At 42.0% G+C, this 17,415-nt stretch overlaps 1 protein-coding gene across 1 annotated transcript; it reads right to left on the bottom strand.

The window, feature by feature from the left end:
• Positions 1 to 1,720: 1,720 nt before the first annotated feature.
• LOC143961306 (transmembrane 4 L6 family member 4-like) lies at positions 1,721 to 15,348 on the bottom strand. Its single transcript, XM_077470563.1, has 5 exons — positions 15,101 to 15,348; positions 14,034 to 14,099; positions 6,912 to 7,081; positions 4,942 to 5,152; positions 1,721 to 2,057 (listed from the first exon to the last, which is right to left on the bottom strand). The coding sequence occupies exons 1-4, from the start codon at positions 15,281 to 15,283 to the stop codon at positions 4,954 to 4,956; spliced, it is 618 nt and encodes a 205-aa protein (XP_077326689.1). The 5' UTR covers positions 15,284 to 15,348; the 3' UTR covers positions 1,721 to 2,057; positions 4,942 to 4,953.
• Between the last annotated feature and the right edge of the window lie 2,067 nt (positions 15,349 to 17,415).

Raw genomic sequence — 17,415 nt, 5'->3', positions numbered from 1 at the left:
ACAGTCAATAAAATAGTACTTGCTGATTGTACCATAAAGGTCCTTTGTAGACATTTCCTGTTGCAGGGTGACTAATGTGTCCCTTTCTACCAACTGTGCTCCTGCGGTTTCACCCTATGGAGACAAGAGGCAATGCAGACACACATTACCCAGATTTTGTCTACCGTTGTCACTATCAGAAAATCTGAACTGTGAAAGCAGTGCCGCTATAATACTACAAAAGAGCATATTGACCTCTTGTAGTTAGTAAGGTCTGTCTAAGCAGGTGAGAGGACCCCCAAAGGTGGGGTGAAGGGCACTGTGGTGGTAAAAGTCAAGATTCCTATGGTGTATGGCAGTGGTCATCAACCTTGTCATCAGGGACCACCAATAGGCCAGGTTTGCAAGATAACTGAAATCCATCACTGGTGATATCATTTGCTGCTCAGTGATTGCAGTATTCTAGTCTGCATCTCCCCAAGGTAATGCATAAAACCTGGCCTGTTAGTGGGTCCTGAGGACAGGAGTTGGCATGGGCGTCCGCAGAACCTTTTTCGGGGGGGAGGGGGGGCATTATCACATTATCATGGTCAGAGGCTGCAGTACAATCCCTAGGATAAGTAATGGATAATGGCCAACAGACCCTCTTACCCGACCCAGCGAAACAGCAGTGATCCCTCCGGCTTTACGATCGCTCACTATGGGTTCCCCAGGGGCAACTCTGGTCAGTAGTGTAGCATGTCTGTACCCTGGCAGTGGCTCAGTTTTTCTCTCTCTGGTGGTACTGGGCAGTGTTGCTGTCTCTCTGGTGGTACGGGGCAGTGTAGCTCTCTCTCTGGTGGGGCTGGGCAGCATGGTTCTCTCTCTGGCTTCTGCCCAGCACACTCCTCGTTCTTTTTCCTGTAGCACTCTCTCCCTCAGCTTTTTTCCAGGCAGCAGTCAATCTCTCTCTTGATCGAGCTATAGCTTCCTCCCTGTGGAAAATGGGGCCACCAATCTTTGGGACTACATGTCCCATGATGCTCTCCTCTCCTAGTCTCCTTTGATTGGCCCTCAGTTATAACCAATAGGGAAGGAACGGAGCGAGCAGGAAGCTGGTGCGGGGAACCTGGTGAGGGCCGTCGTCTCTTCTCCCTGACAGGAGAAAGGGGGGGTGACCGGGGGAAACCTGTGATAGCCAGCAGCTCGCCTTTCTCCTGTCACAGTGCCACCGAGTTCTCTGCTAGACTGAGCAGGTAAAAGAGCCCAAAGTCACACTACACTGATAGGGGGGCTTGACAGAACCTTGATGGTGTCACCCCACTGGTGGGTTGCACAGGGGTGTGGGCTGCCCGCACCTCTAAAGCGATGGAACTGTGTTGAATTTAAGATCTGATCCCTGATTCCAGGGGGAATACTTGACCCCCCTTGCCCCTACCTGCAGACGTCCATGGAAGTAGATGACCACTGTTGTATGAGACTGCACTATTCACAGAAATTGGACATTCCTTATTTTATGGATTATTTTTTTTAGGAAAGATAGACTTATTTTGATTGATTACCTATATGATTTATGCATTTTATGTATTGAAGGATAGCGCCACACCCTTGTGAGATATTATGAAGAATGTAGCAGGATGAGAAAATCTCAAGCTAGCTGGAGAGCTATAGAGCCAGGAACTCCGGTGGAGGACACTTGCCTTAGTTCAGTCTGGAGTGGATTAACTCTTTAAAATGGCATTAGGAATAATTTTAAACCATATTTTCATACATTTCAACATCTCAGTTTATTCACAACATAACATCAATATAAATTATAAAAACAAGAAAAGAAAACCTATATACACATGTGGAAAATGTCCCAGAATCTTCTCTGCAAGAGAATCCAGTCCAGTGGACAGTGTCCCTTCATGGTCAATAGATCACCTTCTCATTCCCTCTTCATTGCACACAAGAGATTAAGAGGTGCTCCGTAAGAATGACAGCAGGTGACCCGGTCCAAAGGATCAAAGGAGCCAGCCTTGGTGGTGGGCGGAGTTATGAAAGATGGGAGGAGGGGCTTCTGATGGGTCAGTCAGCAAATGAAAATAATTATCAATCTGCACGAGAAAAGAAGAAATTACACATTTTCACGTTAGTTTATGGTTCAACTAGGGGGAGATTTACTAAAACTGGAGCACTCAGAATCTGGTGCAGCTGTGCATGGTAGCCAATCAGCTTCTAACTTTAGCTTGTTCTGTTTTACTTTGATGATAAAACCTGGAAGCTAATTGGTTTCTATTAAGAGATGCACCAGATTTTGAAAGCTCCAGTTTCGTTGGACAAATGGACTGTGCACTTTTCAAAGTGCAGTTGCACCCTGCAAGTCTTAGTAAATGAGGTAAAGCTTCAATATGCAATAAATAACCAATCACGTGCAAAGAAAAAAAAAACAGCATTTTTGCTTGCACATGATTGGATGATAGAAGTCAGCAGAACCTATGCTCATTTACTTAGCTCTGGAGCAACTGCACTTCCAGAGTGCAACAGCACTTTGCAAAGTGCACCATAAATTTGCCTTTATTAAATCAACCCCATTGCTTCATGTTACTTTATGTTGTGCTCTATTACTTCCTATTCTATATTTTATTGTATTCAGTTGAGTTATGTTATGTTTTATGTTCAGTTACATTACTTTATGACGTGTTAAGTTCAGCTAGGTTACTTTATGTTTTGTAAGCTTATGTTTACGTTGCGTTTAATTCTGTTCTGTTCAGTTGTGTTGTGTTACATTATGTTATATTCAGTTACATTACAGTATTTTTTTATTTCCTGTTCTGTTGCATTCAGTTACAATACGCTATGTTTAGTTATGTTAAGGTTAGTTTAATTACTACATGTTTTGTTATTCTCAGTTACATTATGTTATATTAATTTATGTTATTTTATGTTCTTTTGTGTTATGTTATGTTACTTTACTTTATGTCCACTCATGTTGTATTTTGTCATGTTATGTTATAGTGTGCCATAATATGTTATGCTACCTTCTGTTGTATGTTACTCAATGTTTTATGCTATGTTATATTCAGTTATATTGTGCTAAGTTATGTTTTTTTAAGTTATGTTATGTTTTATTATAGTTTACTATGTTAGATTAGGGCTCATTCACACTAGCAGTTAAGGGTAGGTAAAAACCTGCGGTTGAGCCAAGATCTGCACCCCTCCCAACCTCTTCCCTAGTACCCCTGCAGAGGCCGGGGGTGTACACAGACAGGAATTATACTTCCTGTCACTTTCAGAGGGCACAGTGCCTGCCATGTGTAACCCATCCCAGTGAATGGGACTGTTCAGCAAGTGCCCTGCAACCACATGCAATGCACAGGGCTAGAGGCGATTCAGTTCGCATTGTGCGCTATACAAGTATTTCATTCATTCATTCAGGGCTGCAGCACACTAATGCCGGGTTTCAAGGGGTTAAAGCAAGAAGCTAGGGGGTGATACAATGCCTCCTCAATGCTATAAAATGCTCTCTAGATAGCAATTTGAATGCAGATTGCTCTTAAAAGAGCGAAGCATGTGTGAATGAGCCCTTATTATTTGCATTTCTTTTTCAGTTGTTTTACATTACGTTATGTTGAGTTTACATTATGCTATATATTTATATTCTATTATGTTTGTGTTCGACTATGTTTGCGTGGCGGATGATATTTTGGACAAAATGTCATACGCATGTAAATTTTTGCCTCAGAACAGTAGGGGTTCTGAGGGTTAATTACATAGGTTGGCCTTAACATCAGTCTGGTCAGGTTGTGTTTGGAAGTTCTGCCTAGTCATGTGTACGGTGAGGTGCACATGACAGGCTAGAATCAGGCCTGGTTGGATGTTTGAGTGTCAGCCTTCTCGGAGCCAATCAGTGGGAGTGCCGGGCCCGCTGAGAAGTCTGGGAAGGGGTACTTAAGGGGTGTGGGTCACGTGTTCAGGGAGAGGAGTTTGTGAGACCCGTGTGGTCTGTTCTGGTTCCAGGTCCTGGGAAGCTCCGTGAGGGGTCCTGGTCACAGGGTGTTCGACACCCCGCAACATGTTCCTGTTGAAGGCCCCAATAGACCCGTCTGGTCTGGGGTAGGGATCCGTCTGTTCCCGAGTCTCGAACCCGGCTGGTCCGAGGCGCAGTAACTGAGGGAGGATTCAAGGTGTCCGGGGGTGCTCTTGGCTTGGAGAGGCACCACAACTCGTGGAAGTGACCGGGGGAGGACTCTTCAGAGGAGGGCCGGCAAATGGCATCCTGGGAAGTGCCTGATTACTGAGTTGGGAAGGACATCGACTAAATCAGGCTTTTCCAGTACCATTGAGGAGACGAGAAACGTTCCAGATACTGAGGAAAAGATTCCTGTTCACCTTTAGTTACAAGTTAACGTGCTGACTGCCATGATCCCTGGCTAGTGATCTGTTCAGCCTTGAAGTACCCAGCTGCGAGTGGCTACTCTCTGGGTGGAATTAGAGACTTTGCTAGACCTGCAGTTCAAGATGCCTGAGTTATTCACCCGTGCCCTCTGTTCCCACAGTGTCAGTGTTCAAGTCGTCAGTGTTCAAGTCGTTGGGTATCAACCCTGGAAACCCCAAGAGCAGGCCGAGAGAAGGTAACTGGTAAGCCCAACAAGTCAAGGCTGCCTAGCAAGGGTTGTGGCCGCTACATTTGGTTTTGCCAAGTACCATTGTTACGTAGCAGGTTAAGTAGGCTTCATCAGATGGCAGATCAATCAGCCACAGCTCAATGAACCCCTAGCAACTTCTGAAGGAACCCTAGGGTTTCATATAACCCTGGTTGAGAATAGATGGCTTAGTGGATCTCTGAACCGGAGTATGTATAGTTACATTTTTATGACACTTTTGTACAGCAGGCTTGTTCCTGAAAGTACTGAAGCCAGTAGTTTAGATGGATGACTTGTCAGCTTGCATTTTTTGACTATTTGTCAGAGTTCCTTAACTTGCGAGTAGGAGCCATACCTGTGCTAGAGGTTATTCCAAGTCACTTTTATCCCGGCAGGTTCCGCAGAGGCAGCCAAAGAGCCCATTCAACACCTGGATGGTACAGAGGATGAGGGAGATGCCAGAGGCAAACAGCACCAGGGAGAACAGGGAGACATTGAAAACCACCACTCCTTCGGGGTAGACGCAGGTGCTCCAGAAGTTTGTGTTGAACAGGTAATTGTCCTCGCTGCAGGAGAGAAGGAAAACAACAAATGTTACCCCCAAGAAGAGGCTTGGCTAAGTTTGGTCAGCACTGAAAGAGCTCCTTTACTCCCTTAGTGTAATTCCTAAAAACTTTCAGCGTCCAGGGGACACATTTGGCTGGAGCTGATATGGTGTATGTCTGCCTCCTATTTATAAGTAACCATGGTTAAAGGTTCATGGTTAAAGTGAAATCCAAGCCTTGAAATGCAAGGAGGTTATCTACCTGCCTAGCAGAGGTATTATTGGACATGGACAACCAGGACACATGCTTTGCAATAACTGTTTGTTGGCAACAAAGATCACAGCTTTGGATGGCAGGATATTATACAACCACCCAACACACCATATTTCTGATTGCCAGTAACACAATGTTTTGTCCCTGCCTGCCACCAAGAATTACATTTCTAATGCAACTAATGCCTACTCTTCAACTCAACAAAAGATCAAGTTGACCTGGCCTAATATAAAAGGTTGCATGACAGCCTTCAAATAAAGCCACAAGCCTAGATTCTGCTCCTCATGAGACTAATGCCACGTACACACGATCGGACTATCCGGCGGACTTAGTTCGGCCGACAAACCGCCGGACTTTGCAGCGGAGGTCTGCCGGACTTTCCGAACGAGCGGACCTGCCCACACATGACCAGACTTTTCCGGCCGACAAATCGCCGGACTATGGCGGGAGTCCTCCGGACTTTTGAAATGAATGGACTTGCCCACACACAGAGAAAAGTCCGTTAATTTTGAAAGCGGCTCCAGGTAGATGGGACTAGCGAAGGAGGTCAATGTCGTCGCTTCCATGGGCGAGATTGACACCTCACTGGTCCTGTCACCTGGTATGGACTTAAAGGGGAAGCCCTACGCCGAAAAAACGGCATGGGGGTCCTCCTCCAAAGTCCATATCAGACCCTTATCCGAGCACGCAGACCAGCCGGTCAGAGAAGGGGGTGGGGACGAGCGAGCGCCCCCCCCCCCCCTCCTGAGCCGTACCAGGCCGCGTGCCCTCAATATGGGGGGTGCTTTGGGGAAGGGGGGCCCTGGTTGGAGGCATCGACATTGACCTCCTTCACTAGTCCCGTCTACCTGGAGCCGCGTTCAAAATTAACGTACTTTTCTCCGTGTGTGGGCAAGTCTGTTCATTTCAAAAGTCTGGCGGATTAGCGCACAGACGGGCGGATTGTCCGCTGGACTACCAAGTCCGGCAGACAATTTTGAGTCAAAACTTCTTTCTAGGTTCGCCGGAGCCCACACACCGGCGGATTGTCTGGCGGACTCTGGTCCGCCGGATAGTCTGATCATGTGCATGCGGCATAAGGGTCACCACAAAGAGCTGCATTGTTGTTACTGCTGTTACCTTAAAAGTGTTTCAGACAAGTCACCTGGTCTTAAGTAAAAGGTAATAAGAGTGCTGAAAGGTTTCATATTTTTCTGCCAGCAAGAACCCATGAAAGTCTTCAGATCAATCCCGGTGCTTATGTGGAGACTTAACTTCTGCTTACAAGAGACAAAGCCTTCACTCGCAACAATCTTTGCCCCCCGGCCAAATGTTCAAATGTTAATTGCCAGAACTACAGTGGGCACTAGAGGCCATGGAATATTGGCCACCACAAAGAGCTGCATTTATGTTACTGCTGCTACCCTAAAAGTATTTCAGACAAGTAAGGTATTTAGAGGGAAGGAAGGCCTTTCCATGAAAGGTGCTTGTTGTTTTAGGCTTAAATGAGATGATTAGCGGGTCCTACCTGAAATCTTCTAAATCAGAGTCAAAGGGTCGGCCCCATTTGAGCTGCGTAAGGTTTAGAATAGGCCGGTATTGGCATACTGGTCCTTTCACCATGCCCACAATGGATATGACAAAACCGTACAGCGATCCAGCCACGCCAATAGCAGCAAAGATGATTGACAGGAACATCTACAAGAGAAAAAAGGGGTATATATGTCATGCAACAATCAAAATCTTTATTGTTACAACTTTAAACTTTAATGCCAGACAAAACATTTCATGGAAACTTTGGAGAGAGAAAAGGAAGAGTGTGGTCCTGCGTGGTCTCTGCAACAGGAAGTGGGACAAAATCTCCCCAACTCAGACACAAATGGCAATATAAACCTTTACTTTTCTCTTTTTATCAATATTGTTACAAAAATCCCATATATTGTAAAATAATATAATAAAATATCAAATAATTTAATGTCAACTGCATAGTAGTATAGCATAAAAACGATATTATCGAAAGGTGCTGCATAGTGTAGTAGAGTGATTTAGTAATATACAATAATACAGTAAAGCATTACACTTCTGTATAAAATATCAATATGAAATGACACTATTGAATATTAAAGTGTAACATAATATATTTACACAGTCTGGCATTTGCGTTATACAACAGTATACCATAAACCCAGATAAGGCACAATATGATATAGTATAGCATATTAATACACAATTATTTAATACTTATTTGTATTATTTTTTTTACTTTTTTTTGTGTGTTGAACAGCACCTCCTTTCTCTTCTAGGCAAGAATATTGTGCGCTCAATTTCACATATGCGCAGCTGTGCCAAAGAGCTCTTGCCAGCCTTTGAGACCTGGCAGAAACTTTCAGTACATCTGCAGATGTGTGGGTTTTCCCCTCGTTCATGCACATAGGTGGCACAAGTAAGGAGGTCCCGGATCTTTGTTTTTACATGCAAGGCTAGAAGAACCATACAACTGCATTGTACAGCTAATGGCTTGAGATAATCTCACTGGAGTTCCCAGATCTACTGAACCTCTCAGACAAAGTAGTCACCCCCCCCCCCTTGCTGTACACACTTTTATCCAGTAGGGGGAGCCCATGCAGATGTGATGAGAGCCTTTTTGACCCATGCAGGTGAGATGACTTCATCGGCTCTATCCATTATTGCACACAAGATAAGATAATTATATTGGTCAAGTGACTTTTTTATATCACTAGAATAATGTATTATCTGTTGTCAGGCAAGCAGAACTTTGGTCAGGTGCTTCAAATTTCCGTTTTTTTTTTTTTTTAACCGAAAGCAACATCTGTCTTGGGAGAAAGAGAGGCCATTTTTGACCTGTTGCTGAAAATGCAACTTTTCTGAATGCCGTGTGACTCTCAGGACTGGGGAAACAGAAATACAAATCCTTTGGCAGGTAAAACTGCTCCCTTATATGTACTTTATCTGTATGTTTATCTGTTTGCCTGCACCTCAGCAGGGCTGCTGTTAGAAATCTTGGGGCCCAGTACAGCCTACCAGGCAGGGCCCCCCATAGATCCAAAAATATATTCACTAAAAATACACTAAAATCGTTATTAGTGGACACAAACATAACAGAGGCCGTGTGTAAATGAGCCCTTTTATAATAGAACAGGGAAGGGGGATCAGTGCAGGGGAAGCAATTACAGGAGCAATGCCTTGTGTCTATGTCTCTCCCTGTAGGAGCTGAAAGCTGATAGGAGGGAGAGAAACAGGCTTTCAGCTGCTGCAGAGAGCCACACAGGGCATCTTTCTGTAATTGCCCCTCGATCCGACCACACTAATTCTGCCTGCTGTTCGGGCCCCTCTGTGTGCTGGGCCCCCTACAGGAGGATCGCTTAAAGGGTAACTCCACTTTCGTGGGGAAAAGAAATAGAAAATAAAGAAAAAATATTATCGCACATATAATTGTGACACTTTTTGAGACACCTAACCGTTTGAACTGGCTGGTGCAAACCACCGCTCTGTTTATTATGTGCATTGATTTTTGCTGATGTTTGGTTGCCTTGATTTCAAGGTGTTGGAGCCTGATGGGGGTCATTGTCCAGTGTTTGATACTGTTGCTATCTGGAATTTGGTTCGTTTTTACAGCCCAGTCTTTTGGAGCATAGTGGAATTATTATCCAATGCTTGAAACTATCATTATCTGGTAAGAAGTGAATCTATGTAGAGGGATCTTTACTGTAAGAGCGGCAAGGATGTGGCATTCCCTTCCACAGGCCGTGGTCTCAGCAACTTTGTAACTATGTAAATATGTGGTGATGGGATATTAAAGTCTTTATTTTTAAGTGCACTGAAGCTTCCTTATATTTTTCGTTTACTTAATTTCCTTGAAGAGCAACGAAGATTTCACATACTTGGTTCACTCAGTTCCCTTTTGTATAAGGGTTTGCCAGTTGGACATTTTTTTATGTACATTTTTTCATGAACTGAATCATATATTTTCACTTTATGAGTCATTTCATAATTTTTTTAAATTTATTTTTATACACTTGTTTTCGTAGGGGAGGACTTTATTCCCTTAAATTTTGTCATGTGTATTTTTTGCACTGTGAAGATTTTTATAGATTAGTGCACCTGTTTCTTTAAAAGAAATTAATCATATTGTAATTGAATGTTATTAAAAATTATCTTTCCTTTTCAATCTGCAGCCACTATATTGTATTGTTATGAAAGAAAAGGGGAAAAAAATTTTTTTGAAGAGAGGGGACTGGAGGGTAACCAACCCCCGGGACTTTATCAACGGCACTAAATATGATCAATCAGTATTTAAAATCAATTGTAAATTTTTATTCAATGTACAAAAAACATTATTAAAAACAGGTAACCTTCGTTTGTTTTGCATATATAGTACGAAATACAGATATACAGAAATAGGTATATGAGCCTGAAAGACTACATGAATTACCACATTAGTGTATAATCAAAACTGCATTGTTTCTACATGTTTCGCTCAAAATAGAGCTTCCTCAGGACAATTGCAGCGTATAATATTCTACAAAAAAACAAAATTATATAAACAGATTAAATTGGTTTGAAAAAGAGATACATGATAAATAATCAATATGCATAAATAAGTCTTGTACATAGCAAACTCACAAAGGGTACAAAAGACATTTAATAATATGGGTCAACATGTTCTGATCAAATAATTCCAGTGGTGGAGCTCCCCTCTGGACATCTTTGATGGTCCCAGGGGAGCAAAGCCACCACCATACATAAAACATAAGGGCATAGATTTACGAATCAATATAAAATACCATATAGGTTATTTAAACTGGGGGACACATTAACCCTTTATTTGGGTGGCGTCCCGCATATCCATAATGATAATGTGTAGGCAAATGTTATTCTCATCTAGAGAGAATGATGACAGAATTAAACTGTGAGAAAAAAAAAAAAAAAGGGGGGAGAAGGGGGGGGGAAAGAAAGAAAGGGAATGACATTCTAAGCATACAGATATTATGCATGAAAAAAATTATAAAAAAAATAATCCAAGAAAAGTTCTTTTATATATGTTAGTGTATAATAAGAAAGCAAGGTAAAACATAGCCTCTTACCCCATCAATCAAATAGACTGAAGTACTTGGGAATCGTGAAGATTTGTCTGATTATTGAAATACAGACAGATTGTCTTGTTTTATTCTGTCATTCGATAAGCGGATCACGGTGAGGGCATCATAAGGGATCTCCCAGTCGATCCCCCTAGGGATCTGCAGAAGCACAAGAAATAGATATATAATGGGCCAGCTTGAATAGAGTATCAAACTGGCCCAATAAATGCTCCAAATGTACCTGATGCAACTATAATGGGAACACATGTGTTCTCTTTTTCTACGTTTTTTAGAGATCAGCACTAAGAAATCTTCTGTGCCTGAACTACACTCTACTTAATCCAAGTCTGACAACACAGGGTGATTGTTGATAAAGGGCTTGTTGAACCGGTTCTATTCTATAACCACCATCGAGTTTCCATCAGGTACATTTGGAGCATTTATTGGGCCAGTTTGATACTCTATTCAAGCTGGCCCATTATATATCTATTTCTTGTGCTTCTGCAGATCCCTAGGGGGATCGACTGGGAGATCCCTTATGATGCCCTCACCGTGATCCGCTTATCGAATGACAGAATAAAACAAGACAATCTGTCTGTATTTCAATAATCAGACAAATCTTCATGATTCCCAAGTACTTCAGTCTATTTGATTGATGGGGTAAGAGGCTATGTTTTACCTTGCTTTCCTATTATACACTAACATATATAAAAGAACTTTTCTTGGATTCTTTTTTTTATAATTTTTTTCATGCATAATATCTGTATGCTTAGAATGTCATTCCCTTTCTTTCTTTCCCCCCCCTTCTCCCCCCTTTTTTTTTTTTTTTTTTTTTTTTCTCACAGTTTAATTCTGTCATCATTCTCTCTAGATGAGAATAACATTTGCCTACACATTATCATTATGGATATGCGGGACGCCACCCAAATAAAGGGTTAATGTGTCCCCCGGTTTAAATAACCTATATGGTATTTTATATTGATTCGTAAATCTATGCCCTTATGTTTTATGTATGGTGGTGGCTTTGCTCCCCTGGGACCATCAAAGATGTCCAGAGGGGAGCTCCACCACTGGAATTATTTGATCAGAACATGTTGACCCATATTATTAAATGTCTTTTGTACCCTTTGTGAGTTTGCTATGTACAAGACTTATTTATGCATATTGATTATTTATCATGTATCTCTTTTTCAAACCAATTTAATCTGTTTATATAATTTTGTTTTTTTGTAGAATATTATACGCTGCAATTGTCCTGAGGAAGCTCTATTTTGAGCGAAACATGTAGAAACAATGCAGTTTTGATTATACACTAATGTGGTAATTCATGTAGTCTTTCAGGCTCATATACCTATTTCTGTATATCTGTATTTCGTACTATATATGCAAAACAAACGAAGGTTACCTGTTTTTAATAATGTTTTTTGTACATTGAATAAAAATTTACAATTGATTTTAAATACTGATTGATCATATTTAGTGCCGTTGATAAAGTCCCGGGGGTTGGTTACCCTCCAGTCCCCTCTCTTCAAAAAAATTTTTTTCCCCTTTTCTTTCATAATAATTCTTAACAGGGATGTGGCACTCTTATTACTATTCAGATTAATGTGAACCTATAGCCTTGTCCTATATATATATTCTCCTGTCACTATATTGTATTGCAATATGGCTACCAGAGGTTGTTCTGTACACAGAGTTTGTACTGACCACGCCCCAGAAACTTAATTTCCTGCTTGTGTGATTGGCTCACCAATTTTTCCTGAAGTCTACCTAAGATACAAGTCAGATTTCAGGCATCCCCTGCAACAAATATGTCATTTTTGGAGAGATACTTTCAATAGGAACACGTCTAAAGGGATGCAGGCCCAGCAGATTTCATCATTAGTGCCCTGCAGCTGCACACCTGACAGTTAATTATGAAACCACTCCCATTAAACCCACTCAGTACAGAGACACAGACAAACACACATGGATTATTTCAGAATAACAAAAGGTAAGAATCTGCAGCAAAGGTTGTTTTTTTCAGAACAAAAGTGGAGTTACGCTTTAAAGACATCTGACTCCAAAATCTACGTGCAGACTTCTAGGAAAATCAGTGAACAAATCACACAAGCATGAAATGACATTTCTGGGGGGTGTTCTGTATACATTTTGTGTACAGAACACCTCCAAGTTTCCATATTGCTGTAGCGGCGGCTCCTGAAGAGCACGCGCTATGCGTTTTTCAAAGTTAAACTTTACCTAAACTGCAGTTTAGTTTGGGTATTATTTGTCTAAATTGGACCTCTGCATCAGTCTGACTGGACTGTGAGATGTTCAGCCTGGCCACAGGGGGGCACTGTCTCTTGTGGTAGGCATGGAATTATGGTCTGGTTAGGTGCTTAAGTTACTCTCTTTCGGAGCCATGTCAGTGGGTGGGGCCCTCTCGCTGTGCCCTCTGGGAGAGGGTATTTAAGATGCGGACGTCACGTGGTTTGGGGTTCGGGTCCAGTATGAAGTGCTGATTACATGGTCCTGGTCCTCCTGACCAACCCCCAGGAAGGCTATGGCCTGGGGTGCAGATCCACCCGACTTTAATGTCTCGGGGTTGGCTAGCCGGAGGCAAGGAAACTAAAGGAGGATTCTTAAGTGGTTGGGTGCCGTCTCCGGTTCGGGAGAGACCCAGAGTACTTCGAGCATTCCAGGGGAGGACTCTTTAGAAGAACATCACGTACGGGTTGGCTTTCTTAACAAGAGTCTGGAAGGGCTGAAGTAACCGAGAGAATCCGGTCTTGTGGATATTGCCAAGTGGGCTGAAAGATCCAGGTATCCTACAAGTGTTCTAAAGCTTAATTTCCCTACATGTTCTGCAACAACGTCTGTGACAAAGACTCTGTTCCTGAGTAAGCACCTTGTTGGCTGCTAGGCCTTGTGAGAGAGGGACTGTCCAACCTGAATGTTCATCCAGCTGCGAATGGCTATTCTCTGGATGCAGTCAAAGTAAGCAAGTTCTTTAACGTTTTTGGACTTTGACATAAGAGTACCTGAACTTCCTTTCCAACTCTCTGATCCCCAGTTGAAAGACTGTTCAATTGTCTGAGTTTGCAAATAAAATCCATTCAAGTGGATCTATTGTCAGTCTCAAGTTACTGGGCCATCTACCACGGGACATCCCCTAGACGTGCAACAAGGAGAACAGAAGGTAACGGTAAGCCAAAAAAATAACCAGAAGCTCCTTCGGGGGTTAGTGCTACATTGCATTTTACAGAAAATAATAGTTCTGCAGTTTGAAAAGGAAAGGTCATTTTAATTAAAATCCAATTACATTATGACTATTATATATATATATATATATATATATATATATATTCTATTTTTTCTCCCCTAAAGTATAGTTACCCTTTCAGCTACACTTCAGGCAGTCTTCATTTTTCTTGCTTTTACCGCTCTGGCTGATAATCAGTATACATATAATTAAGCCTCAAATTTTCTTCATAAAAGCAATACAATTAGCCTGGGATTGAACATCATATGCCCTGCTATGTGTAAGCAAAATCCAATCAGGAACATACCCCACAGCGGTTGTTGCAGCATCCCTGCCGTCCTGTCGCTTGGATGTGAATGGCTGGAATCAGGACCTAAGGAAAAGTAAAATAATAATAATAATAATGAAAATGAGTAAATTCAAGGAATAAACACATGTAAATCTTGCAAATATATATACGGTATATCGATATATTGAAGGGTAGTCACTCTAAATATTAATTTAATTTTTATTTTTAACTTTTGCACAGTAATATATATTTTTATATATATATATATATATATATATATATATATATAAATAGATAGATAGATAGATAGATAGATAGATAGATAGATAGATAGATAGATAGATAGATAGATAGATAGATAGATATGTATAATCAAAATGAAATTAATATTTAGAGTGACTACCTTTGCCTTCAAATCAGCATCAATTCTTACACTTGCATTCAGGGATTTTGTAGGATTACAGCCAGGTGTATGATTAATCAATTATACCAAGCAGATGCTAATGATCATCAATTTCATATGTAGGTTGAAACACAGTCATTAACTGAAGCAGAGTGAGGTGCCTTAACACTGGGTGAGGAACAGACAAACTCTGCTACTGAGATAAGATTGTGGAAGTAAATTTCATGTCACAGGTCATACACCCTGGCAAGACTGAGTACAGCAACAAGACACAAGGTAGTTATACTGCATCAGCAAGGTCTCCCCCAGGGAAAGATTTCAAAGCAGGCTGGGATTGCAAGATGTGATCTTCAAGCTCTTCCTAACTTCTCATTTACTTTATGTTGTGTGTTAACCAGTTTTACGTTGCATTTTAACGTGTGTTGTGTCAAGGCAGCTTACTGAAAATGAATTGGCTACCAACATGGTAAAAGCTGTACATTACTCTTTTTTGCTATGCAATGCACTAATGTGTGTGTTGCTGTGCATCACAGCATGATACAATGCAGGTGCAATGCAATGAATGACATTCCAATGCAATAACACAGGTAATGGTAAATCAATTGCCAATGGACCCACCCTTTAAATATTGTTTGATTTGGTATATACACTTCCAAATAATAAATGACAATAAAATTAGTACCAGTAATCCACCTCCGATGACTCCCCCCAGGTACAGAACTTCTGGAGTCATCTGATCGCCTGGGTTTTGTATGGGTTCGGTCGTCCATCCAGGGAAAAACAGGATTATGTTGCAGACTATGGCAATGGCAGCCATAGGGTAGAGGGAGATCCCAATAAACTTGGAGCATTTTCCCGTACACATGGCGAGCAGTGGGCGATCCAAGCGTAGAGAACGGAAAAGGTCGAAGGAGAGGAGATTGTGAAGAATACATTGATCTCGGTCCTTTATATGCCCATGCCAGACCCAGCCCTCTTATAAAAATGACTCACACTATAGTGACATTTGGAATGGAAAAATAACTTATTCCAGTGTCATATGCACAATTTTCCATACAACAGAATGACATAATGATAAACATGACAAGACATGATATGCTGACCCAGAGATTTAGGCTAAAGGCTAAAAAAGTAGGTGCAGCTGTAGTAAACTTGAATTAGCGATCTTAGATCACTTTACCTTCTGTATCTATATACCCCTTACACGTGACATGCTTAATATGTGTGTGGGTACCCCAATATAATGTTTATTTTCATAAAGTAAAAAATTGGTTTTCTGTTGCATTTCTCAACAAACATACATGAGGAGTGAAAATTCTGCTATGTTATAGCTCAGGCATCTCCAAACTTTTCAGTGATCCTTACATCAGGTTGCCCATCAGCATGCTCCTTACATCACGGTCCCCAACAGAGTACTCCTTACATCAGGGTCCCCATTAGAGTGCTTCTTACACCAGGGTCCCCATTAGGGTGCTCCTACTCCAGGGTCCCCATCAGAGTACTCCTTACATCAGGGTCCCAATAAAATGCTTCTTACACATGGTCCCCATTAGAGTGCTCCTACACCAGGGTACCCATTAGGGTACTTCTTACACCATGGTCTCCATCAGACTGCTCCTTAAATCAGGGTCCCCATCAAAATGCTCCTCACACCGGGGTCCCCTTCAGGGTGCTCCTTACATCAGGGTCCCTATCAGAGTGCTCGTTACATCAGGGTCCCTATCAGAGTGCTCCTTACAGAGTCCCTGGTTCCAGAATATTTGACTACACACTTGCACTAATGTACAGTGCCTTGAAAAAGTATTCATATCCTCATATCCTTTAAAATTTTCAACATTTTGTCATGTTACACCTAAAAACGTAAATACAGTTATGTTTTTCCTGTCTGAATTTAACTCCCTTGATATCAGAATTGGTCCTGATGGCTATAGCCAGTGATTCAATCGCAATTGCAAAGATCAAGGTGGTAGAGGGCAACCCTGCCTTGTCCCTCTGCTGATATTAAAAGACTTGGAATAATGCCCTATTAAACGCACTTGGGCATTCGGGTTAGACTAAAGGGTGTGTATAAGTCTAAGCCCTTGTACACACGGTCGGACATTCCGACGGAAAATGTCCGATCGGACCGTGTTGTCGGATAATCCGACCGTGTGTGGGCTCCATCTGACTTTTTCCGTCGGAATAATGTCCGACCGTGTGTACAAGGGCTAAGAAATTTGACTCCAACCCCCCAACGTTCAAGGATGTCAAAGACCAGGACACCAAATCAAAGACTTAACAGGAAGCCTTCCTGATGTGGCCCCTCGTCCCATTGGGATTGTAGGAGGGAGATCAGATCAATTGCACTATGAAATTTGTCCGGTCCCTGTCTCCCCAGGATGAAGGCCACCTGATCTTTGTGAATGTATCCAGCAATAACGCTGGAAAGTCTTCTCGCTAGGATTTTTGTCATGATCTTAAGGTCGTTATTTTATCAGCCAAATGGAACGATAATTACCGACCTCGCTCATGTCTTTCCCAGGTTTGAGTATGACTGATATAAAAGCAGTATTCAGGTCGCTAGATAGAGAGGCTCATCCCAGAGAGTTAAAGAAACGTGCCATGTACGGTGCTAGGCAGGTACAAAATTTTTTATAGTAGCAGACCAAGTAACCACCCGGCCGTGGGGTGGAGGCTAATTTCAAAGATTTTATAACTTCCAATATTTCGTCTGAGGAAAAAGTTTTGTCTAGTAGTTCCTGGTGGGTTTTGCTTTAGGTGGGGTAGGTTGAGGTCTTGGAAAAACGCTTCTCTTGTCTTGGGCTGCGTATGAGGTTGGTCTTTGTATAGGTTTGAGTAGAAGTCAAGGAAAGAGTCCATGATTCCCACTGGATTCAGGGTTAAAGTTCTCGTCTTGGTGCGAATTTTGGGGAAGGCCAGGGTACACGACTTTGGACTTAATTTAGCTGCCACTTTAGAGCATATCCTGTCTTTTTGGTAGTAAAAGCGAGCCCCCGT

This window comes from Lithobates pipiens, unplaced genomic scaffold (genome assembly GCF_037356315.1).
Source record: "Lithobates pipiens isolate NorthernLeopardFrog02 unplaced genomic scaffold, aLitPip1_a1.2 Scaffold_8, whole genome shotgun sequence".
NCBI classification, from domain to species: domain Eukaryota; kingdom Metazoa; phylum Chordata; class Amphibia; order Anura; family Ranidae; genus Lithobates; species Lithobates pipiens.
The sequence above is the reverse complement of the archived record's forward strand: the minus strand, read 5'-3'. Positions and strand labels throughout refer to the sequence as shown.